General features: G+C 42.4%; 2 protein-coding genes across 2 annotated transcripts; both read right to left on the reverse strand.

Moving 5' to 3' along the window:
• LOC311016007 (zinc finger protein DPF3-like) lies at positions 1-15,395 on the reverse strand. The gene is made up of 11 exons (XM_084013452.1): positions 15,323-15,395; positions 10,315-10,475; positions 10,005-10,112; positions 7,654-7,781; positions 6,941-7,036; positions 6,300-6,360; positions 4,464-4,505; positions 3,985-4,125; positions 3,379-3,492; positions 2,407-3,196; positions 1-2,009 (listed from the first exon to the last, which is right to left on the reverse strand). The coding sequence occupies exons 1-10, from the start codon at positions 15,352-15,354 to the stop codon at positions 3,036-3,038; spliced, it is 1,044 nt and encodes a 347-aa protein (XP_083869578.1). The 5' UTR covers positions 15,355-15,395; the 3' UTR covers positions 1-2,009; positions 2,407-3,035.
• A 997-nt stretch (positions 15,396-16,392) lies between these two features.
• LOC311016246 (zinc finger FYVE domain-containing protein 1-like) lies at positions 16,393-25,175 on the reverse strand. The gene is made up of 11 exons (XM_084013839.1): positions 23,747-25,175; positions 23,140-23,644; positions 22,132-22,346; positions 21,753-21,859; positions 21,543-21,651; positions 21,326-21,423; positions 20,990-21,107; positions 20,683-20,853; positions 20,293-20,473; positions 20,078-20,191; positions 16,393-18,020 (listed from the first exon to the last, which is right to left on the reverse strand). Exons 1-11 carry the CDS (start codon positions 24,254-24,256, stop codon positions 17,788-17,790), a joined length of 2,361 nt encoding a protein of 786 aa, XP_083869965.1. The 5' UTR covers positions 24,257-25,175; the 3' UTR covers positions 16,393-17,787.
• Positions 25,176-26,021: the final 846 nt, after the last annotated feature.

Consider the following 26,021-nt stretch of genomic DNA (forward strand, 5'->3'; position numbering starts at 1 on the left):
TTTTTCTTTATTTTTTTCAGAACAATAAAAATAGTTTAACAAACAAAGACTTCTTCATTCTCTCCACCTCGACTCGTATTTACAGCTGAAGATGAAACAAATGCCCAGTCATGTCCATTTCATCTCCTCTTGGCTCCGTTCCCTCCCCGATCCTCCCTCTCCATCCCCGGCAGGCTTTGACAAGAGTACCAGGGCCTATTGCTGTGTCTTGGGCGAGGTATACAGGCTATTCAATGATTGGTGACACATAGTTCGAAGCAGACATCACTGACTTTTGCATTTAGGAGCTTCTCCTATTGTTCAGAACTGCACCACACTAGGCCTGTTCATATATGATAGGTAACATTAAGCAGGTTATGATTGATGAACACATGCTTTCACTTACTGGCATGACTTTGGAAGAGAAAAGACACAATGACCCATTGAACTGTGGAAACGCCACATAACTGACACAAGAGAAGAAGACAAGATAATTGAGAAGTCTTAGATCCATTCTTTGTCCAGAGGAGATAAACTGTTGTGTGGAGGGTCCCTGAGGGAAGTAAAGCAAGATGGTTTGAATGCACAAGCATTTACGCAAGTCACACCAGACACATTGGATTAATGGTTAGTTTCAAAAACGGAGTGGCAATTATTACATTGTAGCGATACTGAATAATCACATGGAAGGACAAAGACCCCTTACACAGTATGTGCAACCTATGGACCTAAAAGGCTTTTTGATATAGTACCGCAAGCACCTTCTAAATGTCGTTAAGCATTTAGGCCCTCTAAAGCACTCAACGGAAATGTCACATAAATTTGATTTACAGTTTTCACTCACCAAGCATGTGGATCTGAGTAGAGTTATGTCGCTCTAGCAACAAAATTGTTTTTCAAATGCACGCGAGATGATTCTCACTGCTGTCACTCACAATCTGCTGAGACTAGATTTCAAAACGGAAAGCGGCGAGGTTTTCGCACGGCGAGTGTGACACCAGGCAAAAATCAGCAGAGACCAGACAATGTTGAAGCTTGTTATTGCAATGTTTTCCTATAGCATGAGCCTGCAGCATCCCATTTCCTCACGGGAGTTGATTATAATGGGATCCTTGTGTGGCGTTATTATCCATCCTTGCCAACTGAATACAATCACATGAATCAGGGCTTAGTGGCTGAACAATCAACAGCAGAGGAAATGAAAGATGCCTGAGTAGTCGTGGCTATTGTGCACCTGATCAGGACAGAGGTATCAATACAGTCTGAACAAACCCAAGAAGTCATACTAATCAAACTTTAAAGAGTTCAAAACATAGAAATATTATACAACAGAGAAAAGATGCAAAAAAAAAAAGATGCATTCGAGTCTGAGATCAGAAAGGACCAGGAAATAGAGAGCAAAAACAGACACAACAGTGGCAGAAAGATGAAACCATTGTGTCCATGTCAAGGTATTAATACAGTAGTCCAGAGGTCTGCATGTGACAGTGGTGGATTTGAGCACCATGTCTATGGCTGGGGGGGGTCAGGGGATCACTGGTCCAATCAGGTCGGAGGGTCATGGCTGTCAGAACTGGTTTCCAGTGCAGAGCGACAGGCTGGCACAGTGATGGGGATAATGACGTCTTAGTGTCACATCGGATCACACGGCAGACACACAGTCACAGAGCAGGAGAGGGCAGGCTGGGCCCCAAATGCACCCGTTGGGCACAAACAATCCAAAGGCCTGGCCTTTAGTGTTCCCATAGCTCGGTGTAGCTCCAGCACAGTGCAGAAAGGATGAAATAAAGCTGGATCGACTCACATTTCAAATGTTCAGAAGGGATCGATAAATATCATCAAGGGAGCAGTTGCTTCAATTAAGCCACATGGCCTGTAGAAGTGGTGGATGTCTCTTCATCCGTTTCAGTCAGTTATTTTGGGCCCAAATCAGAAGCGACATGAAGGCTCATTAGTTTATCCAGAGTTAAATCCGCTTCTTCACTGGTCACTCCCCCACCTCTGGGCCACATGCAATGTGCTGGGTGCTCCTAAAGTATAGGACAGACAATTTGGGTTAAACTCACACTTAAAACTTGAGCTTTTTAACCCCTTTAGATCACATTCTTGGTCATATTGTGCACATCACAATGTATGCAGAAAGAACAACAAAAATACTTTTTTTTTTTATCAAAATCTCTTTTTTTCACCTGGAAAACAAAATATTATCTCAACCAATGATATCATGACATCAATCTATCAATTTGTGACTTTGGGACTGCCCAGAGCTACAGAAGGGTTTGAGTTTTTTTTTCCAATGTTATGAGGTCAAGACCAAAGTGGCCGATGGAGATTAAGGAATTTTCATTTGCAATCCAAAATTACACTTAATCTGTCTGATAAATATACAACAATGTGTTAAGACAATCAAATTGACCTGTTGCTTACCTTTCCTTTATTTAGACGTCTATATCTATAAAGACAATATTTAAAGGCTTCTTCATTTCCAAATATTTCCAGTGGCCTGTGGCAGTTCGTTCATTGGTTCCTTCATTTTCATACAAGTTTAATCCAGAGTTAAGGTAGAAGCAGAGGCCTTCATAGTCACACCCGACTACTGATTCAAAAACACCCAGTAGCTCAAGTATGGGTCTGCAATGACATTCATCTTCTCTTCCAAACGTACTGTCATCATTTATGCCTTATTTTCAATTGTTCTAATTTCTCCAGTGTCTTTTGTTCAAAACATGTATGCTCTTTTTGCTCCAGTGATGGGAAAAAGAAAAATCCCACTCCATCTTCTGTTTTGCATGGAGACCAAGTCACTCGTCAAGAAACACTGACAGTCGTTCATAGCCTTGAAAGTATATATATATATATATATTTATATATAAAAATGTGTTCATAAATTATTCAACAATGTTCAGTAGATAAAATACCACTTGCATTTCGGTCCTGAAATTATCACTTTGTGCTTTCTGCGAACAAAAAACATTGAAAAAGAAGCAGCAGATTTTTGCCAGAGGTTAATCCATATAAAAAAAAAAAATTGTCTCTTCAAATCTAAAAGGTTCTCTCTATCTGTGGCGGTTGGATATTCCGTTGCTGTTTGTGGCGGGCTCTTCCAGTTCGTCATCCTCAAAGCCGTGAAACGTAGAGGTGTCGCTCTCCGACGTGGTGCCGAACAACTCCTCCGCTCCAGTAAAAGTCCCGTCTTCCTTCTCTCCTCCACATTCAGCTGGCACACAGGACAGCAGAGGAATGGAGTCAGTGCACAGGTGATGGAGAACAAGCTAGAGCACCATCTTGAAGCAAGAGCATCCATTTCCTCCCATCATACATCTACCCATCAATACACTTTGGATGTATCAGTTTGGACAGAAACGTTATTGTGTGTACATTATACTTCGGGGGACTCACTTTTGCATTGGCAGGTTGAGAAGGGAGACCCGGATTTACCCGTTTTCTTGATTGAGCCCTGGCATTTTTTACAGTAGTTGTTGGGAATACTGGTCCCACCTGGACCCTTCGGACCTGGGACATTTAAAAAAAAAAAGTTTTAGTTTCAGGGACAATTGATTTCCCCTCAAGTGCAGCTGAAAATCTGTCAATACAGTACTTGTGTTCTGGTATTGATAGAAAATGTGTTCTTTTAGGCATTATTTGTGTAGATCTAGATTAGTGTTTTGTGTGGATAGATGTTTTCTAGTTTGTGGTTGTGGATTTCTTTATTATGTGTACATGTTTTGGGTGTCCTCAGGTTGATCAGGTTGATTTATAATAACTGGTCACGAGCCATCTATTAAAAAGTCAAAATGCCACCCAAAATCTTTCAAATCTAAAATGATATTTAAAATGAAATCCCACTCAAAGAATAAGTCAAACTTAAAATATGACAAAGCATTCAGTGCCAACTTTGTGTATATGACCAGACAACAGTAAGAACAACATTAGAGTAGAGCATTCTAATGGGACATACATTAAGAACCAACTCTGATATATTACAGGTGCAGTTTGTCTTCTTACGTTTGTGTCTGTCAGTCTGTTGTGCGGAGGGGGCTTTAGATGCCACTGAGCTTCTTTCTCCGGCTCTGCCCTCCTCTGCCAGGTGGGAGTGGGTGTAGTGGTAGCTTAGTCCCGTACGGTTCCTGTAGCGCTTCGCACAGACTGCAATAGAGGGCACAGGTTCAATCCTAGAGCTACGACTGGTTGCATCTCAGGATCTAAACTATTTTAGCAACTTCTCATGGTTGTTTAATGGAGGCAAGTATTCTTCTTCTAACTACAAAAAGGGGAAACACTTAGGATTTGATCACAATAGTCAGTCAAATAAAACACATAACCATGTCTCAGTTCAACATCCCCCAAGGGCAATTTTCAGCGTAAAGTAAAGATATTATAGGGGCTAAATCAACAGTCACAGCACTTGCAAGACAACCACCCAATCTATCAAAATATAGAGACGAAATACTGTCAAAAAGAGTAAAAAAATAAAAAAAAGGTACCTGAAGTCGAAGATTTTGAGTTCTGCTTTTGTTTGTATCTGTCTGGAACAGAGAAGACACAATGCAGAGATGAGCATGAATATGCGTCTTTGGACAAGAGTCACAGCATCCAATATCCCCTACCCTGAGTTCACACAATTTGCATGTACAGGATTACTTGAGACTACAGTGACATTAGTTCACCTTGTTTCATTCCATATTTCATAGATTGAGTGATTGAGTTACAGTGGGTTTCTGACAACAGAGGCCGTGATGGTATTTTTTAAATTATCTAAGATATTCTATAGAGTTTAGCCAATACAAGGAGGGGACAAGTGACACATAGGCTCTTTTAGCAAAGATAAATAGCAAATGTACTCCATCCATCCATCCATTTTCTACCGCTTATCCTGTATTTAGGGTCACGGGGGGGCTGGAGCCGATCCCAGCTATCATTGGGCGAAGGCAGGGTACACCCTGGACAGGACGCCAGTCTATCACAGGGCCAGCAAATGTACTCAAATGTCAAAAAACAAAATCATCGTTAAGTATGTCACAAACCCTGAAAAAGTCCTATTATAGTTTGTCAATCTTTTTGTTTGGACGAGAATAAATTCTGTTAGATCCAATAAAAAATAACTTAATTTAGTGAGTGATGAAGGACATTTGAACAAAAACTGTACAGAATTCGGTTCATTGGGCTTCAGTCACCAAGCATTCTTAGGAAGACATTTGCTCTTAAACACCGTTTACACACTTTTCACGAAGATTATGGCATTCACCAATGTCTTCTCATGTGGCAATTGTTCTAAGGTAAGAACAAATCCTATGAACATTTAAAAGCATACTTACGCACATTTGAGTGCTGATGAGTGTGCAAAATAATTTGTTACAGTTGCAGAATACTGTAGGATTGAAATTACAATCATATTTATTCATTATATTACAAATTATGGGCTTTTAAAGTAAAACAAAACACTACACGAACATATTCATTCCTGTATATTAGTAAACAGTTCTGTGGGTTTACGCCTCGACAAGGAGCTGCTGGAGACTCATGGCTTCATACGCATGACTTATTTTATTAGGAGACGGAGTACATGCCCTGGCCCCCTGGTTGATGACACCACTCACCAACCCTCAGACTCACTCGGTCACTCCAGAGTCCACAATTGGCATCTTGAAAAGAGGCTGAATGTGTTTGGACACAGCAGGTGGCGCTCTGATTTACAATCCAGAGAAGGTCGCTATAAATACAACCGCTGTAAACAAGGACAACTTGGATCGGACAACAATCCTGATCCAAACCTGCAACAGACTTGCGGTGCAAGTTTGTAAATAAAGGCTTACAGTGTGATAAATTATAGTTTACAATTAATCTCAAGAAAGAAATGCATCACTCGCGGCTTCCTCCACTTCAGAGTGACTGACGTTTTCATATGTTTGGAGTCCGGCGGTAGGCCACCGTCTTTAGATTTTCGTTCCACATTCATTCGTGCTACTACTTGTTTGCACATGGCCCTGCAGTTTCATTTCATTGGGCGGAGCATTTACATATGCTAATTAGGAAGAACTGGCAGGCGCTTTCAATTTACGAAGACGTGGGAGTCATCAAAACAGATCATAGAATAGATTCAAGATCATGCCGTGAATCCGGCGTAGGTTTTTGTTAGGAACTTTCTTAAGAACAGATTTAACACAAACTACCAAATTGTAAACTCAGCATTGAAGAGACACCAATATAAAAAAATATGACACTATAACAAACCTCAATTAATCTCTTTGAAAACCATGTCCTGGTCTATGAAAGTGTCCCGAGATAAACTTTAAATAACGTTTAATTGAATCTCTTCTTACTGTCACAGACATATGGCTTGTCGTCATCCACATCTGCCTTTCTGCGGCCTGATCCCCGACCCTGAGGAAAAACATCCAGATACTGTAACTACCTGCAATTATAATAACGTTACAATAAGGGCAAATAAGCATAGAATGAGAATAAAAATGGATCAAATTAAAAAAGAAGATTTAAAAAAAAGAAAATAATAAAAATGTAATATTTGCAGTTAACACATATCCTGTACTACAATAAACACTGTAGCAACATCTAAAAAGGTCTCCATCCTCTTCTACATAAGTGGTGCAGATTTAAATTTTAAGATCAAAACTAAAAAAAAAAAGTGTATATTAATTAATAACCAATAAGAAATGTAAACTCATTGATTTCCAACGTGCACATATCAGCAGTAGCAACACAGGTGTGTATTATATAGCCCCTACCTATGCTAAATGATAAAACAGAGTTTAATGTGATTGAGGTATAGAATGCAATAGAAATACATCTTCTGAAGCAACAATCACACTAACGGTTATTCTATGTTTAATAAAAAAAACTGGCTGATTAGGCAATTCGTCTCCGACCTCCAGTGGAGCTCTGACTACTGTTCCCCTTACAGTAAACCTGAGTGGAAGACAATTTGAGTAATGTGCGCACTTACTCTTCCTTTGCCCCGATGTCTTCTCTTGGGAGTGTCTACCTCATAGTCGTCATCATCATTGAAAGCATCTTCTGCTGCGTCTGCCTCCAAAACCCTCTGAGACAGAGAGAAAGTGAAAGAAATCATTTCAATACTCAGCTCTTATGACAGAAAAAAAAAAACAACAGCTTGCTGAGGGGAAAACCACCAGTAAAAACAGGGGAAAGAAAAATATATATTTTTCAGTTCTAGACACAAACCAGGTGTTTTGAGACATCATACAGGTACTTAAAGGACCGGAGACTCTGAACATCTCTTTATTGCATTTATTTGTTTCGTACCAGGAGCAATTTATAAAAATTAACTGCTTGTCTCGAGAGGAGAGATGAGCCGTTATGCTCTACACTCCGTCTTCCTGTGTGTCCTTCCTGTAAATATCAGGTAGCTGTTATGCACATAGCTTCTGAAAACATCATTATGTGGGCATAATTTATTATCATTACCTTATATAATGATCAGTAAATAGCCATTCAAAGTGGAACCAGTGTACATGTTGAAAAGGCCTCACAGTGAGACGGTAGTCAGCCAACAAGCCTTACAAGTCAGCTAGAAAAACCGAGCGAGTTGTGTTGACAACCAGTTAAAGCGTGACACTTCACTCTCAGTGGCCCCCAAGTCACTGGAGAGATATTGTTTACACATTTACACTTAAATGGTGTGGCCAACATACGCACCTGGATCTCCAGCAGGCTGTCCTCGTCGTTCTTAGAGTTGTTCCTCTTGTCTAGACCCTCTCCTCGTAGCAGAGCCTCCAGCGTAGTGCTCTGGGTGGGTAAGGTGTCCTTGGCCATGAGGCCACCATCTGCACAAAGACAAAAAACAGGTAATGTGTCCTTTAAGGGCATGTCTCTCATTCACTTTGGGTAAAAAAACACAGGTATATATGAAGGTATATAATAAGTAATGGAGTCTATATCGCTAATGATCCCAAAGCGGCAGTATGTTCCGGTCCTCTAGCGTGCCGTTTCCTCCATAACCATCAAGAACTGTAATTGTACATCAGAGCTACAGTCTTCGACTGGTGTGAGCAGCCTTCTATCAGCATTAATTTCCATTAGGTCTCTTCTCTTCCACTCACCCTAAACCTAATAAAAGCAGCTGGCAAATAACTGGAGCCTTTGTTTGTTATAGCAGCTGTCATCATTTTTTGCCCGCAACAAAATGCATCACAACAACTATTTTAACAGAACTATATTACAGAAAAAAAATGGATACTTTAATTTTGAAAGGAAATGCATCATCATTGATGAACTTGCAATGATGCAGCACTATGCCGACGTTAGGCTGACTTTGTACACAGAAACCTCTGAGGTACAATGTAGTTAAGTGGCTTCTCGCTTTAACCTGAACACAACATGCAGATATCTCCTCCTACAGTTCAGCTGAGGATTCAAACAAACAGTGTAGGAGGCAAGCAGGTTGAGCAGACAAAGCAGAGCAAACAATAGCTTTGACAGTCAGTCGGATCTGCAGATCTTATTTACACAATCTCTTCTCCGGCGACGGCTTCATGATCATCCAGTTGCTTTGTGGGTGTTTGAAAAGAGGACACACTTCAAAGCCCCCTGACTCTAGCTTTATATCAGCCCTTCATCTTACCACTGCGCCCACTAGAAAGACTTTTGCAGAATATTGAACATGAAGTGCTAAACGGACAGAAGACTGCTTAGGTAAGAGGCAGATATAGGAGGAGGTAGGCGTGAGACGCAGAACCAACTCCACTAAAATGGGCCCTACCACCATGTGGCTGCAGCCCCTCACCATTGTGTCTGCACACGTTGACTTTCAACTCTCCGCGACGAGACAGCCCCCCCCCCTCCCCATCTCCCTCCCAACCCATGGGAGCTGGGGGGCTAAAAATAGAGCCGGCAGCAGCCTGCAGCAGGGAGCTGATTCTGCATGCAGCCCCCGTCTCTAGCACACGATCAGTTAGCCTGCCGAGGCAGCGAGAGTCTCTGGCTGCTGCCCTGTGCTGGCCACCTCTGGCCAGCTGCATAACGTGCAGCGTATAAGAGATGCCAGGTTAAATCAGGGTATGTTTCCCCGTCCGCTGGGCACTGGCAGACAGCATATACAACCCACTGTTGCTGGAAGAGGGATGACAGGGTGGTGGTGGGGTCTTAGCCAGCACAAGCTCGGTGGAAAACAATAGGCTACAGTGGGATGTGTTTGAGAAACAAAAGCTTGGTTCATGTGCTATCTCTCCATCTTGCTTTCTCTTTCCAGGCCCACTCTGTCTTTCTTACTTTCCAAACTTCCCAAACATTTGCCTTTTCAATGATGCAATTCAATATAAAGCTTCAATTTCTATCAAAACACATTGGAATTCTCAAACTACGATAGTGAATGTGGAAGCTGTAACATAATGATTCTGTGTGAGATTCTCTCCTTTGTCCTGGTCATTCCTATGGATAGTGTAACATCCCGGTGGGTTTGCAAGACTTGGGCACAGATGGGACCAGTTACTTGAGCTCAGGATCACTGGCGACCCCCCCCCCCCCCCCCCCCACACACACACACACACACACACACACACACACACACACACACACACACACTACAAGGTACACTACAGGGAAGGATGAAGAGATGAAAGAGTTGTCAGAGTAAAAGGGACAAAACCAATCAGCAAGGGAGATGGTGAGGAGAAAATAAGATTGAGAGAGACTATGGAGGAGAGGGTAAATGTGTTGAGTGAGCGGTTTCAAGTGGCAGCCGGAGAAGGCAAACTTCATTCCATAACATTTATTAAATAGTGTCTGCAGTGGTCGAACTGTCTCACTGCTCCCAGCAGCGGTAAATCTAATTACATGTTCTACTTCTCACAAAACAAGTTTACCAGCCAGGATGAACACAGCCACATTTCATCCCCTGAAAAAATGGCCTGTTCTGCGCAGTGCGCTGACCACAGAGTGATATGCTTTCAGCCAGATTATTCGAGATCATCAGTAATCACATGAGCTGAAGGAGGTGGGTGGGTCGGTGGGAGACTGGGGTTACGGGAGAAAAGGCTGCAGGATCTTACCGAGCTGGAGACCGTAGATGCCCAGGCGGGGGTCCGTGGCGTTGTGCAGCCGTCTCTTCTTTCTCCAGCAGCGGGCGGGGTATGTGTACATCTGCCCAGCTGCAACCCCTGCACAATAACAATTGTAAACATGCCAACAAGACAGCTGAAACACATTGATTTCACACATATGAAAGAACAAATTAAGGAGTATGAAGACGTAACTTTGGGCTATGTTATAGTACTATATATTAACTAAATGATTGAAAAAAACATTCTCTCTCACTTTCTCGCTAAAACAGCATCTACCATAATGTGTGCGTTTACCCACCGGGGCTGCGATGGTGTCGTTCCATCCAGATGTAGCAGTTGTTCTGGGCCACGCCAGTTTGTGAGTCCAGGAATGGCAAGCGTACGCTGCGTTCAGCACAAAGGCGTGCATTGTAGCTGCGGCACTGCTCAATGGCATCCTTGTAGAATTGGTCTCCCAACCTGCAGGGCAGGTAACGTTATCAGCAGAGTTCAGTGACAGTGGACGATGTGGTTGACACGGTGGTTTGGAGGATAACCATAATGTGATCACATTCAGAATCTCTGATGTGGAGATGAGGCTTTTTGTCATGTATGACACCTTGATAATGGTCTGTTGCTTTGCAAGAATATTGTATCCCTTAGAAACTCTCCTCACACCAAATAATGCTGTTAACCTCTGCTTAAACCTCTAATCAGTACTGTTCAATGTAAGTCTCAAGCCGACAGCTGAGCTTCTTTTTCATCTTCCAGGTTGCCATCAGAAAGAATGCAACCCAGTTACATCACTGCTGAGGTTAAACATATTATAACTTCTGTGGGCTCTTTGTCTGTGAATTACACTATAAAAACATAAAATCTGGGGTCTGATACGATGTCACTCCTCCAAATCAGCAAGCAGCTAAGACTCTCACACTTTAGTTCCACTTTTTGTAGCACCACTGAGATTTTGGCAGTCCCTCAGGGTTTCAGTGTTAATATTCAGAGTGAAAAAGGGGGGGTGGGTGGGGGGGGATATTTCACATTCAAGCCCTCAATCGCTGCCACGCGCCTGGGATGGTAATTAGCCTACTTAATTAATCTCAGTAGAGTGCCTAGCACAAGGGCAGGTTCTAATTTAACTAAATCAAAGATGGGGGTAAACGCTGCAACTCTGAAATTGCGGAAATGTACTTTGCATGAGATTTCCACAGTCTGCGGTTATATCACAGGGGCAATAGGGCAAATTAGAGCTACTGGTTCTCCTAGCATGAACATCGCCACATCCGCATAATGAAGTTCCTCCACGTGTTCTCAATTACATTAGGAAGACGGCCATTTTGAAGTGAAACTTAATGAGCTGCCGGCTGCGAGTCGAGCCTGGAATCTTAAGCGAGAGGTGGAGGAGGTGGGAGTCTGATTTGTCAGCGTCTTCCAGACCCTGCTCTCGCTCCCTCACACTTTCTTTCCCCCCTACCCCTTCATGAGACAACGTCCAGCAGACGAACAGCCGTGTTAGGAATGCTGTCAAGCACAAAGCCCACTGCTCTGCCGTTCAGACAAAGCCACAGTGTGCGAGGCTTCTGGGAAAAAGAGGGTTTCTTGTCAGTGTGACTGAGTAGAGTAAACACTCACAGGTACAAAGCGAGTGCATGGAGGGCTGGAAAGGTGTGAGAAAGATGGTGCAAAGAGAAAAATAAAAACAAGACAGGGTTCAAAAAGACAAGACGGTGAGAAAATGAGGTTAAAGCCGATCATGACTAATAACTACTGTTTATCATTCCTCGTGTTACAATCATACCAAGGTTGTGGCTTTATTGCCAATTATCATATGACTACTACTCTCTGCCTTGTAAAGACGTAATATACCGGCACTTTCTCAGCCTGTAGTAATCACACAGGGATATACTCAAAAAGAGATTGAACACACAAGTTCAGATGTTTGAAGTATTCACCAGTAGCTTGCTTAAGGCTTTCCTTTACACATAAATATAAAATCTCAGATCTATACTATATGCGGGCTGTCATTTCCAAAAGTAAATCCCAATCAAACTAACCCGTTTTCTTCACTGCCATATCAACACACAGCTTTGATGACATGCAGTGTGACATATCAGTTTACTAAAAGCCACCCAGCTGTACAGAAACGCAGTCAAAGGGTACGCACCGTAGAGTGCCAAGAAACTACCGACTCTGAGATTACTTGAGTTGAACAAGAGAGGATGCAGATCCGTCTCGAGTGAAGTGAGCAGGGAAGGGTCTGAGGGGAGTGAGGGGGATCAAATCATTTGTGAAAGTCTTCTGCAGGGTGTCGTCTGTCTCTGCATGGACAGGCTCTCCATCAGAGCCCCGCTCCCCCCGAGCGGCAGGTGCACCAGCTTGGGTAAGAGATCTTTCTGACACTTATTCGTGAGTGACGAGACCCAGACAACCAACCGCACGGGAGAGGAGAGACTGTCACACACAAACACACCACCCCTGCGTCCTTTGAATTTGATGTTGAATTGAATTTGAAAGAAACAGCCAAGCACAATGAAACTACAAATATAAGACCCAGGCTGTAATAAACCATAATTGTCCGTTAAAGCCTAGCTATGCCTAAAGGTGGAAAATTGAACAAGAAACACTCATGTGTGCTTCAGGGGGTTACAAAAGGTGCCTCAGAGGTATGTGCAACACATCCTCAAAATCTTCCAGTTGAGTAGAGAAGGTGAGTGTGTGCGAGCATGAGGGCAAGGAACAAAAAAAAAAAAAAAAAAAAAAAATGTGGAGGCCAGTGGGTCCTCCGCTATCAGCGTGTTCCTGTCAACGGTTCGTTGTGTCACATGGCCAGGCCCGTAATGCGAGCATGTGTCAACACTCTTTTTGCATATCCCACGACAAACTTTAGTTTGCATGAGAGCAACTCACAGGAGGCAAAGTGATTGTGACTGTTGTTACGAAAACTGACTGCCATAAAGAATACATGAGAATAAAAATCTGACCTACAAAACTTCAGACACGTCACCTCTGGAGGGTTTCTCAAATTTGCAGGTGCACTGCTCGTTCACAGGAAGCTAGAGCCACCACATAACAAGAGAGAAGAAGGAGGAGGAGGAGGGCCTACCGAGTGACTGCATCCTGACAACAACTGCTGATTACACCAATCAGAACAAGGCAGCCTGGGTGAGGGCAGGAGTAAAACCAGACCATACACCTTCACATCGCAGTGCCAATAAACAGCAGGCCCGACTCAAAGAGCAGCAATGACAAGGTAGCTGATGGCAATATATCCGGAGAGCTGTGGCTGGAAGATGTGGCGAACTCCAGCTGTGGCTAAAATTTTAATGAGAAGCTTTATGAGCCCCTTTTTTTAATCAAATATTCCAGACTCCATTTTAATCAGCAGATTCTGGAGATTACTGTCCTCCCATGCTCATAGGAGGGACAGACCTCACACAGGCGTGCACAGGCTTGCGCGCCGCAGCTTCATCTGCCACTCCACAACAAAGTCAAACCAGCGTTTCATTTCCCTCGAGTAAATCATCTTAATACAAAAAAAAAAAAGGTCAAACTGGTCCACAGGAGTGACATCCAATTAGTGTCAAGTGTGACTAATTATAATCTGACAAACGTGTGAAATGAAGTCAGAAACCCGAGACAGAGGCTAATTATAGCACATTGAAACACTTCATTAAGCACAGTTTATAGCGAGGAGACATTCAACATCAGAATGCTAAAGCATCTCTGAGATGAAACGGCAGCATGACAGTAGATGCACTCTGAAGCTGGTTGAGACACACGAGAGAGAGAGATGGTCCAACAAGGCAACCATACTTTCCACTAATAATCCTGCTATCATAAAAAAAAACACTACACATGATGAGTGAATGGAAGGAGCTACATGAGAGTTCATTCATTTTACATTTAACCTCGAGTGCTCCGCTTAGCTGTTCAGGTGCCAACAGAGGAAGGCTGTCCCTGTCAAACTGTGAAGCAAGGCAAAAACACAGATCGATACAGACATTTTGCTTTTAACCACCATCCAGAGCAATGACAGAAGCAGCTTGATGACTAGCCATGCTAACGGCAACGTTCGGTCCAGTTAAAAATATATTATTAGGCAACTAGTCTCGAAACTGGACACCTGCAAAAATCCTCAGCAGAAAATATCCAATGGAACTAAATTAATTTTTAGGGGACAATCAGATATCAGAAAACCATTTTGCAATCTTCCCTAGGTGTAGTAACAATGGCAACAATGTGGGTGATGTGTGTGACCCTCTCCTTGTGCTTACAGTCCAACGGAGGTGCCATGGTACCTCACTGGAAGAGCAGATGGTTCTCCTGCTTGTGCCCAACACTTCCTCTCTGTCGGAGCATCTCTCTGACAGATGGGCCCAGGATCCTGGACCAGGCTAATCTCCAGCACTCCTCCACTTAAAGGCACAGTGGAGTGCCTGGTCTACCTCCACAGTCCCAAAGAGCCATGATGATGATGATGATGATAACACACCAGTACAGACTGTTTGTCTTTTGTCACGTCCAACTGAATGTGCGCGTCAACAAATGCACAGTCATTAGTTTAACTATAAAATGGCAATAAGCAGGAGGCTAATGGTGTCTAACTTACAGTAATAGGCTCACCAGTAGAATTGGTGAAACAATACAGAAGAACAAAGGGGAAATGGGGGAAAAGGTGGAGCATTTCTTTGAAGTTGGGGGACAGAAACGACTATAGCGACGGCTATTTGAGCACAAAGTGACAAAGCTATTTCCAACAGCGGACTCGAACTGCTGTCACTTTTGTCGATATTCGCCAGCAAGCATGCAAATACAAAATGCCTCCTCCCTTGCTTTAGCGGGTCCTGACCACGTCTGCGCTCGGAGGAGCCAAAGTTGACATGTCGGCAATTCACACTAACTATAAACGACTTTCGGAATGTCAGATGATATTTCCCCCTGCTATGGCCAACCGAGCACGAAGGAAATCGGCTTTGAATTATTCGGTGCAGCGCAGAGGCACGTTGTCGACAGTTTTTCAAATAAATTCGTAGCCCTGGGAAGACGACACTCTCTTGTGTTGGAGCCGTGCGGACGAGAAGCTCCTCCGGTGCAGTCAAAATGCAGGAAGCCTGGCTCACGTTTAAGACTAAACGTTAAAAATCCCGTGGAATAAAAGAACTACGCGAGGATACTTTGCCATGCAAGAAGTACACAAAAATGAATTTGGACAGCTTAATCTGTCATATGCACACGACTGAAACACACATGCACGAACAGCCAGTTCCAATGTACAAGTTGGCGATAAAGTGATTATTCCCAATTTGCTAAATGTCTTAATTACTTACGCTTTTAGTGGATTCTGAATGACAGCCGCCATTTTGCTACAATGTAACGCAATATCGGCGTCTTGCAGTTCTGAGGGAAACCTACGGGAGCCGACCAATCAGGGCTTGGGGTGAAATCGTGGACCAATACATCTGCAGCATACGCGGATGGGGCGTGGCTCTATGGGGTAAACTGTCAAAATTATTTTAAAGGGTTTTCCCTGGTATTTATATCGTACACAACTGTATAACTGCACTTTTAAAGAGACCCTTACTGGAGCTTGTGTACATATCAAGTGAACGTGAAATCCCCTCCTGGCGTGCTGACACCACGCAGTGCAAGTGGCACAGAATATCAACATGGAAGCTTGTGTTTAATTATTTATTAAAATAATTATAAATCATTTATCATCATCAATAAGCACCAAGCAAATAATTTTCCCTCACTTGATCTGAAGCTGCAGTGTTGGTGAGGAGTGGAAGCAAGGCTCATAATACACAGGCGTGCACACGATCTATTCCTCCCACATACAGTACAGTAAGAGGTTTGACACAGGCATATTTTAACACACAAACACACACTAAAGACATGGAGGCAATTCCAGATTATGTTATTATTGTTATTTTTGAGAGATGGGAGCTGATACAACTTTAATTTTTAGTATCCATACATCATTGCTGCTTTGAATGCATCAATAATTCCTGCTTAATTTGTAGTCTGGAGGTGATACATGTTGAGGATCGCATCCAAGCTGCCCAAAAAAAGGAAAAAAAAAAAAATCACTTAAAAAATGCAGAGTATATCTGAGGCAACAGACTGCACAATTAACATGGGAATAAACTCCAGTACAAGTAATCATGACATGATGCATTTCCTATTCTATATTGTGCAATATTAGCATCGCCGAGGAGGGTGTGTGTGTGTGTGTGTGTGTGTGTGTGTGTGTGTGTGATGTAACATTCAGACGGAGATCTATTTTCAGACAAAGCAGACACAACATTTTCTCATCAAGACATCAGAACCAAAAAGTTCCACGTTAGGAGCAAAGAGAGAATTAACTTTATCTACAAAGCTTACAATCAACAAAAAAACGACAAAATGCAAGCGTGTTTCAAAGGCATCATCTTGTGCTTGGTATGATATCCAGATGTAAAGCTCTCAATCACTAAATATGGTTCAAAATCTTTTCATTGCCACATTCGAACATCAATCTTTCTGTATAATACTTAGACAAAAAGGGAAAAAAACTAAATAGGAAGAAAATTGCTTTGCATACAGTCGCTACAAAGTGTATATAAATATCCATACAGTAACTCAGGTCAAACAAAAAACAAAAAAAGAATATACACAATATTAATAATGGATTTATAATAACAAAAAAATAACAACGCTGTGATGAGCTAAAACAGAATTAAAATGTGTCTATGAAGCGTGGAAGCGTAGTGTCATAACAATATCCATACAACCAAGTGGACAACAACTGCAAATATTTAGAAACCACTAAAATCCATGTGTCAAGAAAACTTATTTGAACATGAAATACAAACATTTTATAACATGGATATGCTAAATTGCTGCTTGGTAAAAGAGATAGTGAGGTTCATTCAGAGACCATCCTCTGAACAAGTAAAAGGCCATGGATCTCTCAGACGGTCATGCATGCTATACTTTTTTTTTTTTAAAGTCTTCAATGCATAAATCATTTTGAACATTTTTAAATGTGCACTCCTCTAACATAGTTCTATGTCTTCATACAACCACAAATTACATGATAAAATATAAACATTATACCAGCACAGACACAGTGACCTGAATGATTTTTGGCACACCAGATATCCACAAACTAGACCTACTGTGGTAGATGTTTAGCTCTGTTTGGGACAGACTACTTGATCATCTGAATATCTGGATTTTGGCCATGTAAGCAACAGCCTATAACAGCTGAAAAAAGGCATAGTGCAAAAACTAAAATGTTGCAATACAGCATGCAATGGAACCTGCAGTTACGCCTGCACGGATATAAAATATCTCCTTGCCATTACACGTGCGACATCAGAGAAACAATACTCAAAAATAAGAATCGCTGGAAACTAATAACACCAACCCCGCAGGGTTCTCAACTATCTAATATTCTTTAAATTAAACATTTTTTTTATATATTTTCTGATAGAAAAATAGCTCAACAGCATTATTTAACGTAAAGTTAGGGACTTGTGTCAATAAGAATCAAAATATTCACTCTGTGAATAATCAGAGTGGAAATGCGGGCTTCGCACTCAAGTAACTCACATGTTCTGGCTGTTCTACAAAGGCCACAGGAACTCTGCTAAATGTCAGATTATGTCATATTATATATGCCTAATTACTTCCTTTCCACAGACACAAGACAGAACCATTACATTAACAGAGGTAAAGCAGTGACAGACTGCGAGCTGAGTGAGTGAGTGGTTCTCTCCGGTGCTCTGAGGAAGGAAGGCCTTCCCTGTTAAAGGTCTCCAGGCTTCTGGTTGCAGCTGGTGCACACGCGCACGGGGTGGTCCCAGCCCCGCGACGGAACCGACCGGCGCTCCGGGGAGCAGTCGTCGCACACTCCTTGGCCACAGGCGCGACAGTGGTGCTTGGACAGCTTGGCAGTGAACTCGCGCTGGCAGTTGTGGCAGGAAAGGATGTCCTGGTCAGGCACCCAGTAGGCAGGTCGGGCAGCATCTTTCACCAGACCTACAGGGTAATATGAATACACAGACACACACAAGCATGCTATCTGTTAGAATATGAGGCAAAACGTTTATATTTGCAAAGCACATGACAGTAACTTTATAGTGCTGCCATTTAGCAGCTCAAACTTTTGAGAACTGTGCTTATTTGCTTTCTTGCTGAGAAGATTTATTATACTGTCATGTCTGTTAGGTTAGCTTAGCATAAAAACAGGGAACAGAGGAAAACTCCTATCATTATCAGGATATCAATGTACAAATTATTATTATTATACCTATTAGCTCCTAAGCTATATCATATATCTTGTTGGTTTAAACTGTACAATAACATGTGTAAAAACATGTGTGACAGCAGCAAGTTGTGGTTTTACGAGGGGTTGTTTCCCGGACATCTTCTTGGCTGGGAGCAATGATTTCCTGTAATCATTGGATGTCTTGGCCAAGAAATCCAGAAGTCCAGCAGAGAACCTTCCGCTGAAATGTTTATTTCCCAAAAGTTTGAGCTATTCCTTAAATTTAGAGGAGATTTGTTTTTCTCACTACTTTTTGAAAATTGCAGCGTAACCTCAAGTCCATAACTGCCTTGGTTGGGGTATCCATGGAAACAAGATTTTGGATTTTGTTGTGGCTGGAGGAGACCTTGCTTTGAGGTATTTTTGGGGTGGTGATGAATCTGGAGAGGTTTTCAGCAGGATATCAGGTTATCTAACTCGTATTCATCTATTTAACCAGTCAATATAATTCTACAGTAGGACCATGCACCAGTGCAGTCTACGTTAATAGGCAATGTTTTGGATTTAAACAGTTTTTCCAAACAGATTTGAGACACATATGAAACAACAACCTGAAAGGAAAATAAGGGCAATGATTTGAGAGAGTACATCATTTTACACTGATTACTCTGATCCCATGCAGCAGAGACAGTTTTTATAATTAAAAAACATTTTTTGGATTAGCCTGACATAAATGCGTCACATTGGCTGTCGTAAATGCTCTTCTCATAAACACTAGACCAAAGTGCATTCTAGACATGTTTGCAGAGAGTGACTGATCCAGACTGTTGAACAGTCTTATGAGAGATCTTTATGTTTGTCATGTCAAGAAAGCTAAAAACATTCACATTATTGACTCAACAAATAAACAACTAAAGGATGAGCTTACAGCATGAAGTCTCGAAAAAATAAATTATTAAACAGGGTAACTGGTCATCTAGCTCACTTTAGCACACATACTAAACAATAGATAGAAGAACGGAAACGTTAAACCCTAGGTAGCTGAGCACTACTACATGGAAGCACTGCGACCGACATGTCCAGAATTGATTGTCAAAGGCAGTCTGAGTTTCTGTCGCAAGTGTTTGTAGGAGGAGTTTAAATTTGTAGTCCATAAAAACTTTTATTGGCAGGAAGTCAGTCAAATGCAAATTTTACCTTTAACCTTATGCTCAAGAAACGTAAAATTTCAGTAATCTGAGACTACTCAGTAATAGATGTTGAAGCTGTAGAACATAATAGAGATGCATGGATACCAGTACTGATATCAGTCCGATACTGACTCAAATTTTAATACATAACAATTCATTTCTATCAATGTATTTTGTGTTATATTTTGTTTTACAAAGTTAGGAAAGCAATGTTTAACTTAAGCCTGCATGTCTCCTTGCACATTAAAGAGTGATCCTAGTCACTTCCACACAGTGAGGCATACAGCGTATTACTGAGACACTGGTATCGGATCGGTACTCGGTGTCGGCTGATATCCAATCAGAATCAGGACTGACATCCCTAGAGCATACTAAGCAGGTTGGGAATCAATTGTCCCTGCTTGGATTGCAAGCTTTTGGTAATTGCACAGGCTCTATAACAGCTAGGCCATGAGGGCGTCCCATATTCCTTAGAAGGGAGGCCTTGCCGACTTTGAGAGTACAGACTAGAAACAAAAACCTCACTGCTTCTCCTTCTTACTCTGCCACCAGAGGGCATTGTATTCATTCACTCTACTGGGCACTTTATTCCTGTTGCATAACAATCCTCTTTGGGTTTTGTTTAGGGCAACACTCACCAAGTGGGATGTCAATAGCAGTGACCACAACCCCAATGGTGTTGGTGACCGCTTCTCCAACCTTCCTGGCGAGGGTTCCACCTTCTTCCTCCTCAAGCTCTGCCTCAAGCAGCTCTGCATCGAGAAAATATATTTGCTCAAGACGAGCTCGCCCAAATGTTACACACAAAAGAGCAAACATTGAAACATTGAAACATTATTGAGAGCGTATGTACCTGCGTATGAAGCTCTTTGCTCGAAGCAGACGTCACAGACTCTGACAGGGGCGAGACCCCAGCCTCTCTCGGGGACGGGTGCAGCTTTGGAAGAGCAGCCGTCGCAGAAACCCTCCCCGCAGGCACGGCAGTGATGCTTGGTGTCGTTGTCCTGGAAGACTGCGTGACACTTATGGCAGACCTTGTACAAGAAGAGAAAAAAGAACAATAACAACAAGGGTGTTATTGACCAAGAGCTAGAGGGAAGAGGATCTAACTTTTATCTGATGACCTGCAAACACATATTGTGTAATGGGCACCGATCACCACAGACAGTAAACATGAACACGAAAGTGTTGACTTAGCTGTTGGTGGCGGGTGGCAGGGGGTGGGGCTGTGTGTGTCACTCACCAAGATGAGGGAGTTGGGTTTCCAGTAGGCTGGGGCGATCTGATCCGTCAGCCAAGAGGTGACGGCCTTGGCAGGCTTGACACCGAGCTCCGACACGGACTGGGCCACTAAGTTGACTCCGTCCAGAAGACGCTGCGCTGCATTGCTATTGTCCTTTAAAAAGCCATTTGACTGCAGAAAGCAGACAGGTTATTACAACATCATAGATAAATGGTTACCTCTAGCCATAATTCTAGGTCTGTACGATGAGAGACAATTAAGGAAATAAAATCTATATCAGATGAATTCATTAGCTCGTTTCTCTTACCCCTGGCCACACATGCTGGATCTCAGTGCGGACAACTGTATCCACAGGGTCCTGGTTTCCATACCAGTACTGACGGCTCCGATAGATCACGCCACAGTTGGGACATTCAATAACGTACCTTAACATGCAGTAGACAAATAAATGTACAAGTCACTGTGAAAATATAAATGTATGTATATGAGGTATTACTTGGAATATGTAAGCTAACATGAAAAGAAAAATTGTATTTTTTAGAGTCTGGAGCACCAGCGTTAAAATTGGCTCTGTAAAAGGTCAAATAAGCTTAACCCAAGCCTTGTTACACACGATGCTGCAAGTCATTTGGCTGCTACTCACCCAGACCAGGCGTATTTGGCGAGGCCCATCCATGGAGAGTCCGAGGAGGCTGAGGTCTTGGGGACAACTATCACTTCCTTTCCCCCTTCATAGCAAGCCTAAAAGTGATGCACCACACAATTACTTTATACTCTTCTGTCATGGAACACGAATAATTACACGGCCAATGGTATAGAGAGAATGATTAGGTGTGATATAGGCTAGCAACTTTGCTTACCTTACAGGTGTAAATGCGATTATCATACTGAATAGAGTAACAACAACGATGCTTTGCCTCGTGGCACACTCCTTCCTCTACATGGTTCATGCTGTTCTTGCAGCCAGACCTGGGATAAAAGTAAAACATCAGAATGTTAAACGATCAGAAAGGCAACAGATTCAAGGAGGATACAATTTATTAATTTTTTAAATGGAGGAAGGTACTGACCCACAGCTGAGGCACTGGCTGGAGCAGGTGAAGTACTCATCAGGAAAGAAGCAGTTGTGGGCTACAAGCTCACCTGCAATTTCCCCATTAAAGCGCTCACTCAATGCCTGTGGAAGAAACAAGAACCAGTAGAAATGAGCTAGACCAAGAATAAACAACGTGCTGCACCTCCTCTTTATACAGTGATGTTGCACAGAAACAGTATACATCCAATTTACAAATGATACTTTAATAGTTACAAGCTTCAACTTTGAGTTGTGCTCATTTCCCGAATCCAGGTTTATGCATAAATTCAGTTCAATGCTAGCTTTACAACAAGAGAGCGCCAGTCTGAAGCAGACAGGTAGCTGGCTGCTATTCAAACACTTTCCAGACCTACCTGCAGGGCTTTGAAGATGACTAGGGGCGTGCGTGGGGAACGGGTGGCGTTGTTATCCAGGAGCTGCTCCAGTTTATTCTGCAGGCCACGGAAGTCAGTCGGGGGACTGAGGGTCTGCGTACCCCAGTACTGGATAGAGCTGAAGGCCTCTGGGAAACGGGAAAGCTTCTTGAAGCGCTCCAACAGCAGCCGATCCACGGACTCAGCCAACTTATCTAAAACATGACACAGACAGACAGGTTAGTGTAATCAGTATGTATTGTAGATATCCATTAGCATTTAATTCCGATACAACACAATTCCTAAAATATTGTGCTTTGTCCATTTTTTGCAAGACCAAAATATTATGAAATATTGCAGCAACAGAAAAAAACAGTCCCAAAAACAACATACTTAATATACATTTACATTTGTTTTCCCATGTCTTGAAGGTTCATACCAGCGTTCCTAAATATTTTAGCACATTTACAACAAATCACATGTACCACTATAATATGTTGAATGTTTTTTCTCTCACACAAGCAGTGACTACATTTAAATTGTAGAGAATTCCCTAAATTAAAATTAAATAATTCAATTAAAACTATGCATTGGAAAATGGTTGACAATAGCATAAAGTATGAGTTGTAACAACTTGACTAAAACATGCAAATCCTGGCATTGTCATTCAAGTATCAAGCGACTACAGCTATTAATATGTGACGTTTTTTACTTTGCTACACAGTGTTTCCACATTTCATTTCCTGTGATGCAAAAGTAGGCTTGTAGGCTATTTACTAAGCATGTAATTATCTGCAAAGCTTAATCCTTAAATGTGTCACTTCTTGTTCCTTACATTAATGCACACCTACATTCACGGTCATACAGTCACAATGTTTTGTGTGTATTGGGCGTTTTCCAGTCAAATTTAAATCGTTGACTCATCTAATAAATGTGTAATAGATGAATAATTACACTCCACCCATTACTAGCGGGACTTCAGAGTAACAGAAGGGTTGATTATCTTACCTGAACCAAGCAGCTTAGTGTGGACGGTTTCATGGAAGATGACCACCGCAGGGCCCAAGGTGGACAGAGGGACATCCAGGCCACAGCGGGCCGTTGTGGCCTTCAGTTCCTTGGTGAAATGCTTCAAGTAAGCATCCGAGGCATCCCCGAGGAACTTGAACAGGTCGTCGTGGAGACGGTCAGCATGGGTACGGTAGATGATGAGGTCGGAGATGGCGAGCACCTTGAGCAAGAGACGGGTTCTCTGGCCCTGTTTGGAACTGTTCCCAAGCAGCCCCTCTGTGTCGATGACTACAACTTTACGGAAGGGGTCAAATGCCGCCCACACACCCACCGTACAGGACTCTTGTGTGGGAGAGGTTTTGAACACTTCTCTGCCCATGAAGAACGCATGGTTTAGGGTGTGAGATTTGCCCTCTCCTGTGTTGCCAAAGATGGACACCACCTTCAGCAGCTGGTCAGGGTTACAGCTCAGGCTCTTTACAAATGAAGATTCCTCTTTTATCTTGGGAGACACAAGAGTTTAGAAGTGAAGATTTGTATTTTGATTCTTATATATATTATAGTAATTTCAATAAATGACAAGTGTGACTTTTGCAGAACTCACCTGCATTTCCTCATTCTCATCGACCAAGAGAAAACTGGAAATCTTCTCCAGAAGCTTTGCTCTCTGAGATTTGGTCTCATCGGCTGTTTGAACAGCGGGCGGGACAGACGTCTGGGCAGAGTTGACCTCGGCAGGTTTCGGTGGTGGAGGGTAAGATGTGAGCTGGTGTTTCTTCTTGTTGCCTCCACTGTGGGTGCGTTTCTGGCAGTCTTGGCACAGGTTAACTTTGCAGTTCTGGCAGCGGACCACAGATCTACGGCGTTTGCCACTGTCTCCATTGCCTCCTTTACAGTTGTCACAGTAAGGGACATGCCCGGGTCCGATCTGAACCCGCTCATGGTTCTTCAGACTCTCCTGACTGTGGAGCTCGAGCTCACAACGAACACACTGCAAGCTTTTGCATTCATCACACTCGAACGCAGCCTCCTCAGAGCCACCACAGGCATAACTCTCTTGACATATTAGGCTAGTGTTGACTCCCTTTTCTGAAGATGAGCCATGACCACTCATTGTTTCTTACAAGGTAAACTTGAATACAGAGCCGTGCTTATTGGAACAGCTTTGACAACAGGACCAGCTATTTCCAATAGCAGTTAATGTGAAATGTACAACATCCGGTGATACTGGCAACTGAAATGACCAAATACAACGGCTAAATCAACTTAAAACAGCTGCATGGTAACAGAGTTGGTGATCCACTGACTGTAACAACTAACTCAACAATAACAGGATCTATCAATCTGACCTTAATAGTAATATTTAGTGCAACAAACGGTGATGCAACGAAGCAGAAACAGCTGTCTCCTTGAGTTACACTCGATATGTTTTTACCACTAACAGTTAGCTTGTTCGTGAACCAAGTTAGCATTTAGCTGCCGTGTTACATAAATTATATCGAAGGTTAGCGGACAAAACTCTGAAATAGTGCATGGACATAAACATAAACAGGTATACAGTACCGACCGAGGCAGTACCGACCGAGACAATGAACTCTCGCTTAAAGGATGAATGTGCAAATGTTGATGCTAACAACAGGCTAGCTAGCACACTGACCCCCAATAGCCCGCTGGCAAACTCGGTAGATAATTTGGCATGCAAGCAGCAATACTTAGCTTACAACTAGTTGGTGTCGACGGTCGGTTGAAACTTTCAATAAAAGAAAGCTGCAATTAGCGGACCAGCAAGCCCCAACAGTTCATAGGCGTCCAGACTAGTGGCTAGCCTCCAGTCTGTCAACTGAGCTGTAACAACACATCAACAAAAACAAACACCAGTCGATGTCAAAAGCGACTCGTTGTGTATCGGCGGACACTTTTATTTAAAAACGGGAGGGAAATCCGCGCTGTTCGCTTTATAAAGTATTTAAAAATTGCTACTGTGTTTGAATCCTTCCGAGCAGTGTCATTGTTTTGTTCTTCGCCCCCTCCCTAGTAGGTTTCTCTAGCTACGTTATTTTGTTGCCAGGTCAGATCAGCTGATCAGATTATTTTCAGTCACAGGGTCAGAGCAGGGTAACGCGATGTTGCATGATGGGAAATGTAGTTCTATAAAACAGGCAAGCTGTGAGATGAGTCTTCAGTGTTTTTGCAGCTTCCAAAATGTTTTCTTGTGCTTACATAATTCAACTTGTGTGCCATTTAACTCAGAGAGTCGAACTTTTACTGCTGTAAACCAAAATGACACCTTTGTCTGTAGGGTTTAGGTGTATAATAATTGTTGAAGTAACTGAATAGTCTACATTTTTGACACCCAGTCTTTCCTATTGCCACTCGAACCAGTTTAACCTCTTGGGTGTATGCTAAAAGTAAAGTACCATCAATTACTACAAGATGAAAGCAAGACGCTCCCCCCATATTCAAGCTTACATTGCAGATAATGCATGTTATTCGCAGGGCCTAATTGTGTTTTTCTCCTCAATGTTTTCTTTTTGCTGTGGCTACAGACAATGTGAAATAATAAAACCTTAGTTGGTAAAGCAAATGGCTCCAAATGATGGAATACATTTTAAAGAGTAGCCTATTATACTTTGTAATAAGTGATTTTTTACCAAGATAATTACTATAATTAAAAATACAATGTAGATCATTTTACTAAAGACAATTCCATGTTGGCGACTGTTTCGAAATACAAGCCTCAGCATAAGCCTTGAAACAGAGGATGGATTTAAATGTCCTTTGTCTTGTAAACTAGCACTTCAAAGGATCAGCAGGTGACCATTTGTCTCAAATAGCACTTTGTGTTTTCCCTCCATTTCTTCACTGACAGTAGACTACCT

This window comes from Eutrigla gurnardus (assembly GCF_963514095.1).
Source record: "Eutrigla gurnardus genome assembly, chromosome: 7".
In the NCBI taxonomy this organism is placed as follows: domain Eukaryota; kingdom Metazoa; phylum Chordata; class Actinopteri; order Perciformes; family Triglidae; genus Eutrigla; species Eutrigla gurnardus.

What these genes read in the sequence shown, in the direction of transcription:
- LOC311016246 (XM_084013839.1), bottom strand. Translation starts at nt 24,256, where the DNA reads ATGAGTGGTCATGGCTCATCTTCAGAAAAGGGAGTCAACACTAGCCTA. An exon ending in ATGAGAATGAGGAAATGCAG is followed by an intron (nt 23,645 to 23,746) that starts GTGAGTTCTGCA and finishes GTGTCTCCCAAG; the next exon opens with ATAAAAGAGGAATCTTCATT. An exon ending in AACCCAACTCCCTCATCTTG is followed by an intron (nt 20,474 to 20,682) that starts GTGAGTGACACA and finishes TTCTTGTACAAG; the next exon opens with GTCTGCCATAAGTGTCACGC.
- LOC311016007 (XM_084013452.1), bottom strand. Translation starts at nt 15,354, where the DNA reads ATGGCGGCTGTCATTCAGAATCCACTAAAAGC. An exon ending in CATCTACGGTCTCCAGCTCG is followed by an intron (nt 7,782 to 10,004) that starts GTAAGATCCTGC and finishes GTCTTTGTGCAG; the next exon opens with ATGGTGGCCTCATGGCCAAG. An exon ending in ACAGCCTGCTGGAGATCCAG is followed by an intron (nt 7,037 to 7,653) that starts GTGCGTATGTTG and finishes TCTCTGTCTCAG; the next exon opens with AGGGTTTTGGAGGCAGACGC.